Source organism: Garra rufa, chromosome 16 (assembly GCF_049309525.1).
Source record: "Garra rufa chromosome 16, GarRuf1.0, whole genome shotgun sequence".
Taxonomy (NCBI): domain Eukaryota; kingdom Metazoa; phylum Chordata; class Actinopteri; order Cypriniformes; family Cyprinidae; genus Garra; species Garra rufa.
In genome coordinates this window covers 9,900,460-9,919,889 of record NC_133376.1, presented here as the reverse complement: position 1 = coordinate 9,919,889, position 19,430 = coordinate 9,900,460, and the positions used below count along the sequence as shown (strand labels likewise).

The window sequence follows — 19,430 nt, the reverse complement described above, 5'->3', positions numbered from 1 at the left end:
AATATCCATGTAACTTGGGCAGGACAAGAACATATGTGCCAGGGTTGCAGGACCCTGACGAAAGTGGTCACAGACAATATCAACATCGGAGAACATTTTGAGAGTCTGACCTTAGTCCAGTGAGTACGTTGCAGTATTCTGCATTGGCCATTATAAAACTAGGTGAACCAAACACGTCCTTTCCCATTCACTGTACAAGTCACATTAGAGTAACCAAATACCTATTTCCATCACGTATTAATAATTTTGATTTTTTTTTCTGTGTAACCTGCATAGAATATACAGAGTATGCAAAAAATAACAAACTACTGTATCATACAACAATGTTGTGATATTAAAAGTGTATTAAGAAGTAGTACAGTTCCAACCACAAAACAATGCGATGCTGTTTGTTGAATGTACATTGGAACTATTTTTATCCTATTGGGAGAATTCACATAGAAATCATTGATGCTTATATGGTTGCGGCTTGCATTATGTAAGAGGCTTTTCATTTTCTTTCTTTTTTTTTTATCTGAAGCTATAGCAGAAACATTGAAAGCTCTATGTCTCTATTTTTTAGGATCAAAGCTTATGCAATTGCTGCCAGTTTGCTGTGCATATCTGTGCATATCTGGAATATCAATGAAACAGATGTTCTCAACATCAGACATCGAATTCCTCACTTAAGTTTAATACTTCTGTTTTTTAATACTTAAGTTACATAACCTAATTATCTTAAAGTTAACCACCTCTGTCATATTGTGTTTGTGTTATTTTGTCCACCTCCTGTAGGACTGCAATGTTACTTATTCCCGACAGCGCCAAGCTCAGTTCAGCCCAGTTCATGGTTAAACACAGGAAATCTGCATGTTCCCAATCTTCCTCTGGGTGGGTCGCCTGTTCCTGGAATGCCTCTGTGAGACTATTTTCATAAACACACAGTTGGAAAGTACTCAGAATGGCATTTATAGCCTTTTCTCCATATGTGTTCAGTGTGTTCATGAATTTGTGTGGATATACGGTGTTAAGCATATTAAGCATACACAACCATTGTGAACACATTATGTTGTCATAATGTTGTTGAGGACAATGTGAATATCAACCATAGCAAATCTGCAGTCTCCATCTATTTCTATTTAAACATCTAGTGCCACCAACAGTCCAGGGTTGCACTAATGTTTATGCTAAAAACTTTTTCGACTGTAAGGGCTAGAAACAAAATTTCCTTTTTCCATTTAAAATTTTTCAAAAAACCTACTGTTTAGAACTTCCCCTAGACTGTTACTTCAGTTTTCAAATTTATTTATTTTTTTTAAATTTGACTGCAAATGTTTGTGATTTTTTTTTTTTTTTTTAAATTTGTTATGTACTATAGATTCTGACAATTCAAACAAAAATGTAAATTTGAGAGGTTTAAATTTCCTCTCAAAGACTTACAATTTATGTTCGCGCATTTTTTTTTTTTAAACCTTCAGCAAACAAAAATAGGTGATTGATTCGGTTAAATATTCTTACTGTCAGTTAACAAATTTACAATGGAATTTTGCTTGACTTCCCAGATAGTAATAGGGTCTGGGCCAAATCTGGCTTACATACGACACTTGTTTTTTTTTTTTTTCACAGTCTTGGCTGCAAATGTTTGTGATTTGTTTTTATTTTTTTGTTATGTACAGTACTATAGATTCTGACAATTCAAACAAAAATCAGGCTCCTGTATTCATGAAATCAATTACTATCTTTGTTCAAAAATGGAAATAAGTTAAAGTGGTATTTGTGTGCTGTACTTTTCATATTTTTAGCAGCTATAAACTACAGTGCTTCCATTAGGCTAATTTTTTATGAAGCTGTCAACACTGTAAACTCTGACAGCATGCAATCAGTTGACGAACACCCATTCATATATAGGCTATATGTAATTCAATTCTATATATAAAATTATTTTATTTACGAATTTTGTGTTTTCCCTCTTTTTTTCATTCAATATTCAGACACAACCCTGCTGAAAAAAACAGCTAATACCAGCCTAGGCTGGTTGGCTGGTCTTAGCTGGTTTAAGCTGGAAGTAGCTGGTCTCCCAGCCTGGCCAAGCTGGTCAGGCTGGTTTTAGCTGGTGGTTTCCCAGCCTGACCAGCTAAGACCAGCCTGACCAGCCTGCGTGCCTCCCCTGACATGTTCTCCAGCCTGACCAGTCTGCGTGCCTCCCCTGACATGTTCTCGGATATGAACAGGCAGCATTTGGGGTGGGGGGACGGAGCGGGCGCAATCATTAAACATATTTCAAAGGTCTTTACTGGGGCGTTCTTAGGGAATATTTGCATTTATTCACATGCGATTGAATTAGCAATTCATGTGGTGGACGGTCGTGATTTTGGCTAATGCAGGGCACCATTGAATGATGTGCATCAGAGGGGATTTAGAAGTGGGTGTACAAACATTACAAACAATAAACATTTAACCATTAAAACCACTTAAAAATGGTTTCCTGTAGAGTGTTTTAGAACATGTTCCATTAGGATTTGGTGGTTTTAAGCCACCAATGGAAGGCGACCAATTACCAGTAGAGATCAACAGGCACCATACATTTTTTTAAATAAAATGAGTACAATTCCCATTATAACCAGTAAAACTATTTAAAATTCTGTGATGGTTTCTATTTCTATGCATGCTGACATCATCCATAGCAATGAGATCAACCCTGCCCTTACTCGTAGCTTAAGACGTCTCTCTATTCCTTAGTAAACATTTGTCTTAGCAGCTTTGTGAATAGGTTTTAAGAGAAAACTCTTAACTAAAAACTTTTACTGAAATTTAGAAAAAGTCTTAATGGTAAGATAAAATGTTTTGTGAATATGGGCCCAGATCATTACAAATGCTTTTAAGTTGTAAAGGGAAATCGGTCAGAGCAGTAAATGAGTGCAGAAGGAGCGACGGATAAGGTGAGCAGAGCTGAATTTCGGTTTGCTTTCATAGGAAAAGGATGTTTAGGGCGGCGAGCGTGCCTCAAACAGTTGACTGACCGTGTTCTGGGGTGGGAGAAGTACATTCGATGCGCATATCTGCAGGAGGTTTAATTTCCCTTATTTATATATATTTTTAAATAATCATTTGTAATTATTATTTTTTTATTTAGGAAGAAAAAAATAAAACAATATGCTACTTTTTGTGTAAGTGTATTAAGCTCACTAGGAGGGATTTTGAGTGTTTTGCATGTTGACACGAAGGGGAAGTCTCAGCACCTGGTATCATTTCCTGCAGTCTCATTATGTGACATCTGTAAGTTGCTCTGAATGGGATCCGTGGTGTTTGGCAGAATTTCACAGAAAACGGGCCCTTTATCTCTCTCCTTTTTCTTCTCCTCCATCTTCTCATGGTCTGAGTGGTTCTGTTCTAGAGGTTGGAGTTGTACAGAAGGATGGAGGTGGTCTTAGGGAAGGGGGGTCTAATCTGAGGATCACTAAGTTGTGCATTATTAGAAATGGGGTCTTCAGGGGAAGACTCATTTTGAGAAGACATTCTGGAGTATTGCTGATCTATTTGTTTTGACTCTATAGTGAACATCACTTCTTGCTACCACACAGGACGATTCTAACGAAAGGTTTTCACTCCCACTAAATCACACAAGAACAGTGTCACACCCACAAAAACAACATACATTAGAAAGACAACACAGCACACCATGTCAAATAAGAAACATGCAATACAGGAAAGGGATATGGGAAGTGAAGTGTTACGCAACAGAAAGGTAGGACAAAAAGAAAAGAAAAGAAAAGAAAAGAAAAGAAAAGAAAAGAAAAGAAAAGAAAAGAAAAGACAATTATGTCATGTGTGTTTTCCATCTCGTGACAATATATAGAGGCAAGTTCAGAACTCACTAGTAGGTAGTGCTAGTTTGTGCTGTATACTGCCAATTATTTTTTCTATATTTAAGATTTTTTTCATTTATTTGTATTTGATATTTGGAAACATTATGTCACATTGGATATTCAATTGTGCAAGCTCGTTTCTGCCATTTTATTATTTGTTTGTTTTTATGTTTAGATTTTTAAAAACACTAATAATTTATTAATACTGTTTAATCTAACCTTTAACAATTAATATTAGGGGTGTAACGGTACGCTAAAATTGTATTCGGTTCGGTACAGTGTCTTGGAGAGCTCGGTTCGGTCCATTTTTGGTACAAAAAAATAAGAACTTACAAAATCTTTATTTTGAAAAGCTGCCAATACACAATAGAATTCTTGCATAAAATAAATAAAAGCCACACATTTGGGTGATATTTTACATATTTTTTTAATGAAGCGGTTGCAATAAATGTTGTTATTATTATACAAATTAGAGTGTTTATGAATGGTTATGGCGATTCATGTTACATTTGCATATTGTATTTTATGAATGAAAGTAAAACTGGCGAGGTGAATCTCTTTCTTGTTTTATTTAATGTTATCACAGGATAGTTAAATATATATAGGCTGTGTGTGGGGAAAAAAGTGCGTGAAATAAGACCACAAAAATCTGTTAATGTGTTAACGGTCTAAACATGCATTTGGACTATATTTTTTTAGATACATACGTTTATATGTATTTAAATTTGAAAGTAAAATAAATAACAATATTTATTTATGTTAAATCATAATCTGCGTGACCGTGACATTTGCTTTGATGACGTTCCAGGGCATTCCAAATGAGCGATTATTGTCAGCGAAGTCCACTTCAACGGATATACCGTGCTGAGCGAGTAGGGAGCAGTGAACACTGCGTAGGGACCCTGTCGATCGGAACACACCCAAAGAGTATTTGCGCACCTGAACCAAAGTCCTTTTGGTCTTTGCCTTAAAGGAACACTCCACTTTTTTTGGAAATAGGCTCATTCTCCAACTCCCCCCGAGTTAATAAGTTGATTTTTACCGTTTTGAAATCCATTCAGCCGTTCTCCTGTTCTGGCGATATCACTTTTAGCATAGCTTAGCATAAATCATTGAATCCTATTAGACCAGTAGCATCGCGTTCAAAAATGACCAACGAGTTTCGATATTTGTCCTATTTAAAACTTGACTCTTCTGTAGTTATATCATGTACTAAGACCAGCAGAAAAGTAAAGCAGCGGTTTTCTAGGCCGATAAGATTAGGAACTACACTCCCATTCCGGCGTAATAGTCAAGGAAATTTGCTGCCGTAATATGACCGAAGCAGGCGCAGTAATATCACACAGCGCCTGAAATTAGATCCCAGCTAGGTAACTTCCAATGTGACCGGTGCTAAGTTTGTGTAATTCCGGTTGTTGCAGCTGTCAGAGTTGCAGCTGGTAAATTGTTAGTGGCTGGATTTACCTGTGTGTGATTAGCTATGGTTATGTGCATTGTATGGTGCTGTGATAGTAAGTCAAAGACGTACTCTACTACTGTAGTGGACCACGCATTCCAGGGCCCAGTTTATGGCAAGGGCCCCTCCCTGGCCACAATAGTAGACAAAGGTTTGCTACATTTTGATTGGATCTTGGTGGACTAACATAAGCAAACTGTCCAACGCCATCAGATAAGGATGCCAGGATAACTGCCAGACACCTCTTAGAGGGCAAGAAGAGACCTTTGGTACAAAAACTCGGAACTTCCTATTGGCCAAGACACAGTTTCTGCCCTTCACCCACCTTGAAACTGGTCACTAAGGTTTGGTCCTGTGATAGCCATAAAAATTCCTTAGGATCTCCAGACGCAACAGCAGTGGGTGAAACAAAGAGAGATCACAAAGATCCATCCAAATCCATTCATAACTATGTTTTCAAACCTTGAACTGATGCGAACCATAACACACACATCTTATACTTATTCAGAGAAATAAGTATTCTCACTGACAGCGATGTGTAGTGCAACATCTTACACAAACTCAGCTGTTAATGGACAAATGAATGCATGCATGACAGTTCAATCTTTTCCCACCATGTTTGGACTTAATGTGTTCATTACATGACCAAATGTTTTCTGATTGTGTTTTGGAAAATGAGAAATGCACCAGTAAAACATTATTGACACCTTTTTTAACTTTGTGTTTGGACTATGCAAATGACTTCCACAAGAGGAAAGAAGGGTGGGCTACCCCATGTCCCCCCGCTCTGATGGAACCAGCCAATCACAGCATGGAAATGGAGAAGCACCAAGTTGCAATCTCCTCCTCATCGAAAAGTTATAAAGGTACCTCTCCAAAAGACACTCCTTGTTCTGAGTCTGAGTCCCGTAGGGGAAGGGACACTAACAGAGCAACAAAGTTCTGAGTCTGAGTCCCGTAGGGGAAGGGACACTAACAGAGCAACTTCGTTCTGAGTCTGAGTCCCGTAGGGGAAGGGACACTAACAGAGCAACAAAGTTCTGAGTCTGAGGCCCGGCAGGGTGAGACACTAACAGAGCACTAACAAAGTACTGAGTCTGACCTGCAAGGGTGAGACAATAACAGCTACACCTCCATTCTGAGTCTCCGGCACGTCTAGGGGACAGTAACAGATCGAACTTCTTTCTGAGTCTGCAGCCGTTACTGGGAAGGCAGCTACAGATACCTTCATTCATTCTCCAGCTCCACAAGAGAGAGACACTAACAGACACAACCATTCTGAGCCTACTGTCCAGAGAGACAGAAACAGACGCTCCACGCTTCAAGTCTCCAGCTTTGAGGCAGCAGCAGATACGACCACGTTCTGTCTGTGAAGAAAGAGATATTTTCCACGTTCAGAGTCTTCGTCCAGCGAGGCAACAACAGATGCAGCACGTCCTAAGTCTCCATCCGAGAGAGACAAAGCGGATTGAACAAGTTCTGAGTCTCTAGCCCAGAGAGGCAGAAGACCAACAGACATTTGCAACAAGGTTGAGCTCCAGCAAGCAAACCTTCACTTCAGGTACCTTTGCTTGCGTGTTCCAAGCTAAGGGCCTTCAGCACCTACACCAGGGCCACATCTGCGTGTTCCAGATCTTAGGACCCTTTGGTGCTCCAGGAGAACAGCATCCTACAGCGCTTCATGCTCAAGGCTGTCGAAACGGATTCCTGCTCCTTTTCCCGCTGACTGCTCCCAGCACAACCAGTGGAAGAATTCACCGCTACCGGACTGCTCAATCAACCACAGAGAACGTAAATATCACTTCCAATCCTCTTCCAGAGACCTTGGCATTGTTGTGTACTATCAGTATATGATTTTTCTAATTTACATTAGATATTGTATAGCTGATTGCAGTTGATAACAAATAATAGCTCATTTATTTGTTTGATGCAAAATAAGGTTCTTCACCTTATTTGTTTCAGAGTAGCAACAGTTTATCTTTCCATAAGATAACATAGCTATGACATAGTAACACCCAACTGAATCACATTTTATGCATCTTATGCACTTTATTCCTTTTGCATTTATTGTATTCATTTAATAGTTGATTACTCTTGTCTATCATTTGTTAATAAATTAATTTTATTACACTTGTGTCTTCCTTGTGTTGATAATACAGTGAGAGGTTCTACAAGCTAGATATCCCACCAATCTTTCTTATGTGATGTACTCATTACCACACATTAAGTGACATGTGATCCAAGAATCATTACGTCATCTGTGACGCGAGTACCCATCACTACACTATTTCGCTTTTCTAGTGGGCGAAAGCAGAACTCACTTCATAATTGGCGTCCCTAGGTGGACCAAGTTAAAATGAGATGAGTCTCCTGTAAAATTCACTACACTACCATGTTTCATAGAATTCCCACGAAAAAAAAAGCAATTTCGACTAATGAATCAATGGCTGGCTGCTCTGAATATGGATCTCAAAACACCGTTAGAATCGATCAAGAAATGGCGTGTTTGCTCCGAGGATTTTGAATCAGATGACTATTTGGATAGTTTTACCGGTACTACAGCACGGCGTCTAAAGGACACGGCGATCCCAACAATCTTCAAACTAACGTTACAGACAGGAAAACGAGGAGCATCGCCCATGGCTGTAAGTGTAACATGATTAATTGCTATTGTTGACTAACGTTACCTGTGAAATGCAACCCCTGAAGAGTAGTTTTGTTTTGGGCGAACAGTTGGCCTAGTATTTGCTATGACCAAATTCCATGTGTGATTGCAAAAGAAAGTTATTGCGAACAGTCGGTGGTGTTTTAAAGTCAGTTTTGAGTAAAAGTGTACATCATGAATATAAGCCTGAAAATGAAAACTGACAGTATGCATTTAAAATCTTTATATTATATATTGTAGTGGTTGCAGGAATAACTTATTCTTGCGATAGCTGGCCATTAGGTCCACTCGGCGTGTGACGTTTTTTCTAGTTTATTTTGTCAAACCGGGAAAAAAATCTACTACTGCAGGATGCAGCATTGCATCCAAGTCCTCGGATGTTGCGACATGCCACTTCCTCATCAGGTAGATCCACCCTTGCCATCGATGGCAATACCTGGTCCCACTCGCGACAGCACCGGCACTCACTTTCAGTTGGCATGGGTTGGCAAGCCCCACCAGCTCGAATCTGCTCTCCTCATCCCTTCTGTCCAAGGCGGTTCAGACACACTTTCTTGTCTTTCGCGTACCAAAACATTAGCTTCTGTGAATTCTGGTTCAAATTGATACGGTTCAGGATCTGCACCAAAGTAAATATCTTCTAAATCGGCCTAGAAAACCGCAGCTTTACATTTCCGCTGGTCTTAGTACACGATATAACTACAGAAGAGTCAAGTTTTAAATAGGACAAATATCGAAACTCGTTGGTCATTTTTGAACGCGATGCTACTGGTCTAATAGGATTCAATGATTTATGCTAAGCTATGCTAAAAGTGATATCGCCAGAACAGGAGAACGGCTGAATGGATTTCAAAATGGTAAAAATCAACTTATTAACTCGGGGGGAGTTGGAGAATGAGCCAATTTCCAAAAAAAGTGGAGTGTTCCTTTAACTGTGCGTGTGTTACTGTGCGTCACTCAATAGCGTCCGTGCGGAAACTCGCCTAGGAACATTGTTCCGCTGCGCTTAATATCACGCTAATAATAAATTTAAAAAAATATACCAAAACGGTAAGCAAGTGGACCGAACCGAACAGGCCGTACCGAAACGGTTCAATACATCCCCGTGAACCGTTACACCCCTAATTAATATCCATTTTTTATATTGTACTTTGTAATGTTATTGTAACACCCCCATCAATCTGTGTGTTTTGGTTTAGTTCTTGTATGCTCTTATTTGGTTTTTCCCTCTACAAGGTTGTTTTGTGATGTGTGTTCCTGCCTTCAATGGATTTACCTGTCTTGAACTTATTAAATTACTACCTGTGATTTCATTCCTGTCTTCGTACGCTCTATTTCCACACGCATCCGTGACAGTTATGTTGTAATTTAATATTGTCCATTTATCTTTTTGGTTCCATAAAACATTTATCAGTTTTTAGCAATATTTACTTGTATGTTATTGTTGTTGTTGTTGTTGTTATTATTATTATTATTATTATTATTATTACTTTAGCCAGTTTTGAGTAAAACATAACTTCACTTCATGAGTCAAGAGAGTGCTAATGGGGTGCTAATGGGGCAGCCGTGGCCTAATGGTTAGAGAGTCGGACTTGTAACCCAAAGGTTGCAGGTTCGAGTCTCAGGTCCGGCAGGGATTGTAGGTGGGGAGAGTGAAGCACCAGCGCTCTCTCCACCCTCAATACCACGACTGAGGTGAGGTGCCTTGAGCAAGGCATCGAACCCCCAACTGCTCCCCGGGCGCCGCAGCAATGGCTGCCCACTGCTCCGGGTGTGTGTTCACTACTGTGTGTGTGCACTTGGATGGGTTAAATGCAGAGCACAAATTCCTAGTATTCCCACCATACTTGGCCTCACGCCACCTTTCCTAAAATGTATAGTTGATGTTAAAAAGTTTCAGTTCACAATGATTCCAGTTCATTCATGACATTTTAAATAAAAGGTCAAGACATAGCTTTGCATTATGGGATACAGTGTTCAAACAGTAAAGTCTGCAGTTTACTGCACATTTTGACAAATACCATAAGTCATTTGTATTCTATGCATGCAGAATATATTTACATACTGCAGGGGTGTCCAAACTCGTTCTTGGAGGGCTGGTGTCCTGCAGAGTTTACCTCCACTTTGCCTCAACACACCTGCCTGGAAGTTTCTAGCAAAGCCTCTAGAACAGGGGTCCCCAAACTTTTTTCTGAGCGAGCCACATAATTTTCTTTTCTTTAACGGGGGGCCGGGTCGGTTTATAAAATAAAATTCCATGGGCTGGACAGACTACTATTATTATTATTATTATTATTATTATTATTATTATTAATTATTATTATTAATTATTATTATTATTATTATTATTATTATTATTATTAATTATTATTATTATTATTATTATTATTATTTTATTATGATTTTACCTGTATTTATTATACCTTTTAATGCTAGAATAGTTTATTATTTTTATGCACCAGACAGACAAATGATCATTTCTATTCAAAAGATATACAGGTGCTTCTCAGTAATTTAGAATGTCATGGAAAAGTTCATTTATTTCAGTAATTCAACTCAAATTGTGAAACTTGTGTATTAAATAAATTGAATGCACACAGAGTGAAATAGTTTAAGTCTTTGGTTCTTTCAATTGTGATGATTTGGCTCACATTTAACAAAAACCCACCAATTCAGTATCTCAACAAATTAGAATATGGTGACATGCCAATCAGTTAATCAACTCAAAACAACTGCAAAGGTTTCCTGAGCCTTCAAAATGGTCTCTCAGTTTGGTTCACTAGGCTACACAATCATGGGGAAGACTGCTGATCTGACAGTTGTCCAGAAGACAATCATTGACACCCTTCACAAGGAGGGTAAGCCACAAACATTGATTGCCAAAGAAGCTGGCTGTTCACAGAGTGCTGCATCCAAGCATGTTAACAAAGTTGAGTTGAAAAAAGTGTGGAAGAAAAAGATGCACAACCAACCGAGAAAAACTTTGGGTAACTGGGAGATGAGTGAAGTAGCAGTGCTAGTCATTTAGTCATCGCTCTTTTCTAGCTGGCTCGTGCATCACCTGTTTGATCGCGATGACACATTACGTTGAATGTACCATTCTCTTTAACAAATAATTATACCTATGTTAATAACTAAGGGAAATTTTAGCTTGAAAGCCAACCTTTATTATCAAATACCGACATAAGTAAAACATATTTAAAATTACATTTTCAAAATATGTCTCTGGCATTGTTCAGAGGGCCAGTCCAAATATGGGGGCGGGCCGCATTCAGCCCCCGGGCCTTAGTTTGGGGACCCCTGCTCTAGAAGGAAAGCCTGCAACCGTTAGCTAAAAAAGTGCAAAGGCTAAAGCTAACATTTCTGGTCTGGCAGTACGTGGAAAAGGAGACCAGAGGCCATTTTTTAATAGATGTCAGTGGAGAAGAGGCTTTATTTATTTTTATAGGCATTTTGCATTCATTCCTATGGTATCCATAAACAGCAATTGAGTGTCGCACAACTCTGACTGAAATTCAATGACGTCAAGGCTGTAATGTGATTATTAAGTGGTTATTATTATTATTATTATTATTATAATTATAATTGTTATTATTATGTGGTTATTAAGGGACACGTGATCCAAGTTAGCTTTCTCCAATATTATTCCATGGGAGATGAGAGGGTCTGTATTACTTTTTTGCAGTTTTTCTTCTCCACGTTGTGCATTTAAAATCCTTTAACGCACAGCAAACTGTTGATTATCCCTTACATTAGTAATACAGACCTTCTCATCTTCCTATAGTAAGACAATCTCTGGTTTCTAGTATGCCTAGTAAGAACTTGATAAGCTGGTACAGGTGTGTTCAATTAGGGTTGGAGCTAAACTCTGCAGGACACCAGCCCTCCAGGGCCGAGTTTGGACAACCCTGACATACTGTGTACAATATATGAACTGCATACTACAGAAATAGTAGAATGTTAATAGACAATTCTAAACATAATACTCTAAACAATAAATAAGGGCATTAATACACAGCACTGAAAGCACTTACAATTACACTGAATGCAATTACAGGGGATTATAATTTGATACATTAGCATCATGTTTTCAGTTAGTGTAAATTAGCATTTTAATTTTATATTAGTCCCTGGCTATGTTCATAGTGTCAGTCTAGTGGTTCAGAGCAGTCTGTAGCTCCAAGTCAATTAATGCTCACATCTGGTTTAAATCAACCACCCCTCTTAAACCACAGCACTACAAAATCAAAACTGCAAAAAAAGAAAAAAAGAAGAAGACCAAAACCTTGCAATCCCTTTGGTTGCTATAATATTGCCAATCACTTACAAATGAAGTTTTCATCCACTTTTTGGGACACAGGGGAATTTTAGTTATTTGTTCTGTAAACTGATCTTTGTGGAACAGTGGTAGTGGCTGGAGTGTGTGCTTCAGGAGAGAAGGCAGATAAGATGGGGAAAATGCTGGTTGTTTATTTATTTCTTCTTCTCATTTTTTTACTCTACATCACAGAAGCCAAGTGGCTTTTAGTTAGATTTAGTTAGATTCAAATACTATTTCTGAAAACAGTTTTCTCTAATATCTCCATTATTTCTAGATTTTTGTAGAAATTATGGAGATATTAGAGAAAACCGTTTTCAGAATTGGTATTTGAATCTAACTAAATGCCTGATCTTTGACCTCCTCACACAAAAGTAATTGCGTCTTAAGCATAGTAGTTTCCCCCTTTACAAATTTTGGCTGGAAAAAGGCTAAAAAAATGATTTCTGTAGCAAGTCACTCTATCCAATGTACTACAAATTAAAACAATGTACCAGATGGTAAATCAATCGCTGCAGTATATCAACACACCAGAATTAATCTCAGATTAGATTTACCTGAAAGGTCTCTCTCCTCCAACTGGAGAGGTTATGTTGCTCCAGCTTTTGTGGCTGTCATCTCTGTCTGCATGAGGGCATCGCACTGGTGCAGGTATGTATGAGCCCTGGTTACTCTTGTTGGGCAAATACTGGTTAAAAGGAACTGTGGTCCGGGGTTCACTGTAGGAAGTTCGCCGGACCAGCATGTCATCCTTGCGCATGTCTGGCATCTTTCTCTGGGGGGTGTCATACTCTGAGTCGCTGCCACGGCCTGTAGTGGAACAATCAGTGAGAATTAACACAGTAAATTAGCGTTGACTACACTAGATAACAAGACTTAACTTACACTAAGGAAACTAGGAAATGGCTCTGTAATTGTAGCTAACACTAGGAGAGTGCTAAATGCTCAGCAATACTCAGCCTAGAATGATTGTAATGGCCTCGTATTTATACAGATCATGATTGGCTCCAGCTGTGTGCATAATGAGTGAGGTGGAGTATGGGAAGTAGTCCGGTGTGTAGTGCAACAGTCTGTATAGTGTGAATGTCAATGGATTGGTGAGGCGACCTCTGGTGGCGGACAGAAGCAAGACCATAGACAGAGTTTGTGACAGTCTTGACCATTACCTTTATTTTACCTTGATTTATATAGCACTTTTTACCATACAGATTGTGTCAATGCAGCTTTACAGTGTTAAACAGGAAAATAGTGTGTCAATAATGCTTGAGAACAATAGTAAACACTCAATTTTTCAGTTAAAGTAATTTCATCATTGATTCAGTGACAGAACATGACACTAGCAGAAACTCCAACATTCTGAGTCTACTGTCCAGAGACAGAAACAGATACTTCACGCTTCGAGTCTCCAGCTTTGAGGCGGCAACAGAAACAACCACATTGTGAGCCTCCAGCCTGTGAGGAAAGAGATATTCCACGTTAAGAGTCTTCGTCCAGCAAGGCAACAACAGATGCAGCATGTCCTGAGTCTCCATCCGAGAGAGACAAAGAAGATTGACCAAGTTCTGAGTCTCTAGCCCAGAGAGGCAGAAGACAAAGAGACATTTGCAACAAGGTTAAGCTCCAGCGAACAAACCTTCACTTCAGGTACTTTTGCTTGCGTGTTCCAAGCTAAGGGTTTGTTACAGCTGCCTTGTACCAGCCTCCAGGCCTCCAGGGCAGTTCAGGGAGCTCAGGGGGCCATGGAGGAACAGGCAGTCCAAAGGTGCATGGTGGATCAGGGAGCTCAGGGAACCATGGCGGAACAGGCAGTCCATAGAGCCATGACCAAGCAGGGAGCTTAGGAAGCCATGGCGGAGCTGAGGGGATCAGACATGGTGGCCAACTCAGCCGGGGGATCAGACGTGGTGGTCATCTCGGCCGGAAAATCAGATGTGGTGGCCAACACTAGGGTGCTGGGTGGCAAAACAGGAACCCAGGTGAGGGTCTTGACCTGGACCAGCCATCAACCTCCATCTGTGTCCTGTTTAAAAGTTGTGAGATTGCTTCTTCGGAATAATGACCACACTCTTGACACCTATGCATTGGACAATGGATCGGAACACACTATGCTCCTTCCATAGGCTGTTGACCAACTTGGACCAAACGTTGAAGGGATAATCTGTCTCCTTCTGCATAGCACCCTTTGCATATCGAAAAAGAAGCATTTGGATTGAAGCGTCTCAGCCTAGTGGACCATTCATATCCCATATCCATGTTAAAGATGAGCTCATATTTATTGATAGGTGTCTGGCAGGCCTCCCTATCAAACCATTCGGGCAGGTTAAGCCACTTGTTTTGATAGAAGCAGATGTGGACCGGCCACTTCTCAGGTTTGTATGGAGAGATATGAAGCGTGAGAATCCCCCTGATATCTTCGAGTGGCTATTCCCGCCCTTTGGCACCACATGCTCACCTTGTTGTGCCACCTTTGCTCTTCAACATCATGTCAGAGATCACACTGTTCCAGAGGATGGTGTCAGAGACTCGGTTGAATGCTGTTTCTACATTAATAATTGCCTTCCGAGCTTACCAACTGCAGCTAAAGCCATAAGGTTGATGGACAAACTCAGGAAGATTCTGGCATCAGGTTGGTTTGAGATCTGGCAGTAGGCATGTAACATCCCTACGGTCATCGCACATCTACCGAAGGAAGCAAGGTCAGACAGTATGGAGCACTGGGTCTTACACAATGACACTGGTCTGTTCGAGTTAACTCTTGGACTTAGTTGACATTGGGAATCGGACAACTTTGTGTATTAGAGCCACCTGCTGACCGCTGACATACTTACTATTGCGCAATGTATATAAAGGTCTGGCTCATCAGTACGATCCCCTAGGGTTCATATTACCCTACACAACCCAAACCAAGTTACTTTTCCAAAGCATGTGGAATAAGCACTATCACCGGAATGACCCCCTCCTTTCTCAGGAGCTCCAGCAAGCTTGATGAGAGTGGAAAGCCGAACTCCACCTGTTGCCTCGCATAACCCTACCTTGAGATTATGTTCTAGCTCATGTGAATCATACCGCTGTCTTTCGACAGATCCACATATTTAGTGATGCTTCGGAGAAAGCCTATGGCTCAGTTCTTACATGCGTAACGAGGACATTTAGGACCAAGTCTTCCTGTCATTTCTGGCAGCGATATCAAAAGTTGCTCCCCAGCGGTGACACTCAGATCCACGTCTAGAGCTTTGCTGTGCCCTAATAGCAGCCCAGTTGGCAAAAGTGTTGGAGAATGAGCTGACCTTGAAGACTAACCAGATTTTACTTTGGAGTAATTCCACCATGGTGCTCACCTGGCTACAGTCAGAATTATGCCTTTGTAAGTACCTGTGTACCCGAAATCCAAGAGCTCACCAAATCCAATACCTGGAGTTACGTGGACTCCTCATTGAATCCTGCTGATGATGTCACACAGGGTAAGACTTTAGTGAAACTTGCCTTGCCTAATTGCTGGAGCCAAGTGCCCTTGTTCCTCCTTAAGGGACCTGACAATTGGCCATCCCAACCTCCTAAACTGCTTAATCCAGATTCGTCAGAGTACAGAAAGTCTGTCTCCTGCAGTATTGTGACTAACATGACCTTGCCATGTTCTTTACAAGGTGAACAACACACTTAAAAGAAAAAGAAAAAAAAAGGTTGAGGCTGTGGTTCGTGAGCTTCACGGGGCGGCTGGACAGGGTAACCCTGTTACTGCTTCGGATTACTAACAAAAAGAAAAAATGATCTACAAGAGAATCCAGCACAACTGTTTCCCAGAAGAACTGCACCACCTCAAGGAGGGCAAGCCAGTGGGCCTATTTACCTAAGGAGGCAATCATATGCATTGGTGGTAGATGGTGGCAGGCTGAAGCTCTCAATCCTGTGTTCAAACACCCCATCATCCTGGATCCTAGGTATCCAGCCACCAAGCTCCTTATAGAAGTGTAGAAGATGGAAGGCTAAACCATGGGTACCCAAGATGTCAGACATACCTGTGGCCCATCTACATCTTCATAAATCGGCCAGGTGTGGACTGTTTTGGGCCCTTCCAGGTAAAGTTGGGACACTTGAACAGGAAAAGATGGAGGCACCGTCAGGTTTTGGCAGACCTTCTGGTCTAGGTTTATAAGGTACTACCTGCCAACCTTACATCATCGGCAGTGGACCTTGTGGTTGTCTGTTGATGGACCTGCAACTTCTTAGGGCTCTTTGGCCAGTCAGCAGAATGACTAAAGTACATCAAAGCGCTGATAGTCATGTAAGGTCAGCAGATGTCCGGATAAAGGACAAAGTGGCAGACCACACACTCAAGTAGATGCTGACACTTCTAAGGACATAAAGTACAAGACGATACTGCTCTGCACCAGTACTCATGCTCACCTCCTATACACAAATAAAGAACATTGATTAATGAACCTTGCTACCACCTGGCTCCCCCTCCATTGCATATGCTTGTGAAGTCATCTCCTCCACACAAACTACTACTCACAATCTCACAATCTGGCAGTCCCTAGGAAGACTCCAGAGCTCACTGAAACTACATGGATTAAACCCGCATGATGTCACAACTGTGTGATGTGAAATAACAGCCATGGCAAATTGCACATATCAATAAGGCATTCCATTTGTCTGAGTAAAGTTTTAGAGGATAGATTTTTAATAACATTTTACCAGATTCATCTTTTAAATTAATCTTTTGTTTGGGAACTGGGACCAAAATACCGTTTGAAAAATAAAAGATTATAAATATGGCTAAAATCTGAAATGGCCTAAGGCTATAAAGTAGAAGGATTTGAGGACATTAGCATTAGCAGCAGTCAATAAAGGAAACAGGGCTTTGGACTAGGTCTGTTTCAAACCATGGATACCATCTTCCACATTTTTTCTTCTGTGGGGATTTGTGGGACAAATACCTTTAATGTTTTGACTGGTTGTCAAATTTTAACCTTGAATTCATTTTTTAAGCTCATACATTGCCCACCCATGAATAAGTCATTTTTTTAAAAATATGTTTTAATGCGTGCATCACACTTACCATCGCTGTAGCCGTGGGCAAGCAGACCGTCAGGTGAGGGGGTTTGATGGGAATGTGAGCCGATGGAGTCCAGGCTGTCAAACGAGTCGTCTCGCATGTGCCTCGGCGAGGAAAGAGAGTCACTGCGCTTGGACTCCCAGCAGTCTATGTAACCACTGTCTCTGATGCTACGCTTTGGGCTGTCCCACTCCTCTGCTTCCTGAGAAACACACACAAGCACATACAGTACAATAGTATAAAAAGTTTGCAGCTTAAGATTCCTCCAAGTGGATCCTCCAGCAAATCACAATGACAATTTTGCCATTTCACCAAAAGACAAAATTGATTAAAAAACAATAAATTAACAGATCTGCTTTGTCAAAAGTGGGAAAAAAGCTTGTTTAAATTGCTTAAATTATTTCTTAGTACAATCTTCTTAGTAGATTCTTAGTACATTGTGTTTCAACTTGTGGGTCACAGGCCTGTTCTGATAAACTTGAGAAAAAGCAAAACACACTGCAGTGTTAAATGCAAAAAAATTTTACTATTTTTTTTTTCTTTTATGTTACACAACTTCTTCACAACTTGTATACATCAATTCTATTTTTATCTATCTTTTTTAATTCTATCTAGACAGTTCATGATAATATTAATAAAATTCAGTGATTAAATTGTGGTGTTGCAATATACAAAATCAATTATTGATAGTATTACTAATACACATTTAATGGTATTTTAAACATACAAGTAACCAGTAACTAGTTGACTCTCCAACATTGTTGGTGGTGTTATTGCCACCTGTCATAAAACAGGATGCAAAGTATAGCCTACACAATTTTTATATGCTTTTGTACAATTAAACACTATAACAGACACAAGTGGCATGATTTGACACAACAAAATCAAAGAGACACAATAGTAATTATACTGTCTACACTAGACACAATATAATGTGACACCATCTGTAAACTGATGCTCCCAACATCACCCAAAATTGTTGCTACACATTGTGGTGCAGCCCAATTTAATATGTCATGCTCGTTGTAGACATGGTGTTGCGGTAACAAACTCTCACACTCAATATATCACACACTGATCTAAAAAATACTAACACCAGGGAGCATTTGCATAAACAATGAACTTTTGCCTTTACAGTTTGAATGATTTAAATTGTCACATACGTATTTCATTATAGGATAAGAATAACATCTTTTCATTTACTGACTGTATTACAGCACAAAGAATGAATAAGAAAAGCAGAATTTTCACACTGTAATGTGGGGTTTTGGGATTTGTTTTGGGTTTTGTTTCATGTTCTTGTTTTCATGTCTTTTATTTTGAAGTTTAGCCATGGTTCTTGGGCCCGTTTTAATAAAGATGTTCAACCAGTTCTGAGTTTAAACTTGAACTCTAAATTGGCACCCTGAGATGGGAAACGCTGAGTTTTCAGTTTCAGAACAGCTTAACTATGTTAGTTAAATCCACTCTGAGTAGGTTGACTCTGAGTTTAGTACTTGCACCACAACTATGAAAAGACATTATCAATGGAGCTTTCGAAATTATGATTCACCATGGCAACAGCTCCTGCCAAAAAGTCGCCTACATACTTTGAGCCAATGCTTAACTTTATTCTTAATAATTATTAATATTTATAATATCAAAGGTAAAAACTGCCAGAACGGTAGGTTATTGAGTTGCTATTAATTTTCATGGTATCCCACGGGCAAAAAAATAAATTAATTAATTAAAAAGAATAAAACAGCTAAACATAAAGTATAAAAACATAATGCAACCAGATAAAGCTTTAAGCGTAAAGGGTTCATGGGTGTAGGCTGCTCACAAGTCAGGAAAGGGCTGTAAGACCATATCTAAATGTTTTGAAGTTCCAGTGGCTACAGTGCAAAGTATCATTAAAAAATACAAGACGTTTCACACTGTGAAAAATCTCAGATCACGTGGTCGGAAACCAAAAGTGACACCTGTGCTGGCCAGGAGGATAGTGAGAGAGGTAAAAAAGAATCCAAGGATCACCACCAAAGCCATCCTGATGAATCTGGGCTATGCTGGTGGCAACATCTCAAAGCAGACAGTCCAACGGACACTGCACA

At 39.8% G+C, this 19,430-nt stretch overlaps 1 protein-coding gene across 4 annotated transcripts in view; it reads right to left on the bottom strand.

The window, feature by feature from the left end:
• The window catches only part of limch1b (LIM and calponin homology domains 1b), an 87,538-nt gene that overhangs the window by 29,050 nt on the left and 39,058 nt on the right, over positions 1 to 19,430 (bottom strand). For all 4 annotated transcript variants that reach the window (XM_073820588.1, XM_073820585.1, XM_073820587.1 and 1 more), the window contains 2 exons: positions 17,344 to 17,542; positions 12,842 to 13,094 (listed from right to left, as the gene is read on the bottom strand). In XM_073820588.1, coding sequence (XP_073676689.1) covers positions 12,842 to 13,094; positions 17,344 to 17,542 — 452 coding nt within the window. The remainder of the gene's footprint in view (positions 1 to 12,841; positions 13,095 to 17,343; positions 17,543 to 19,430) is intronic.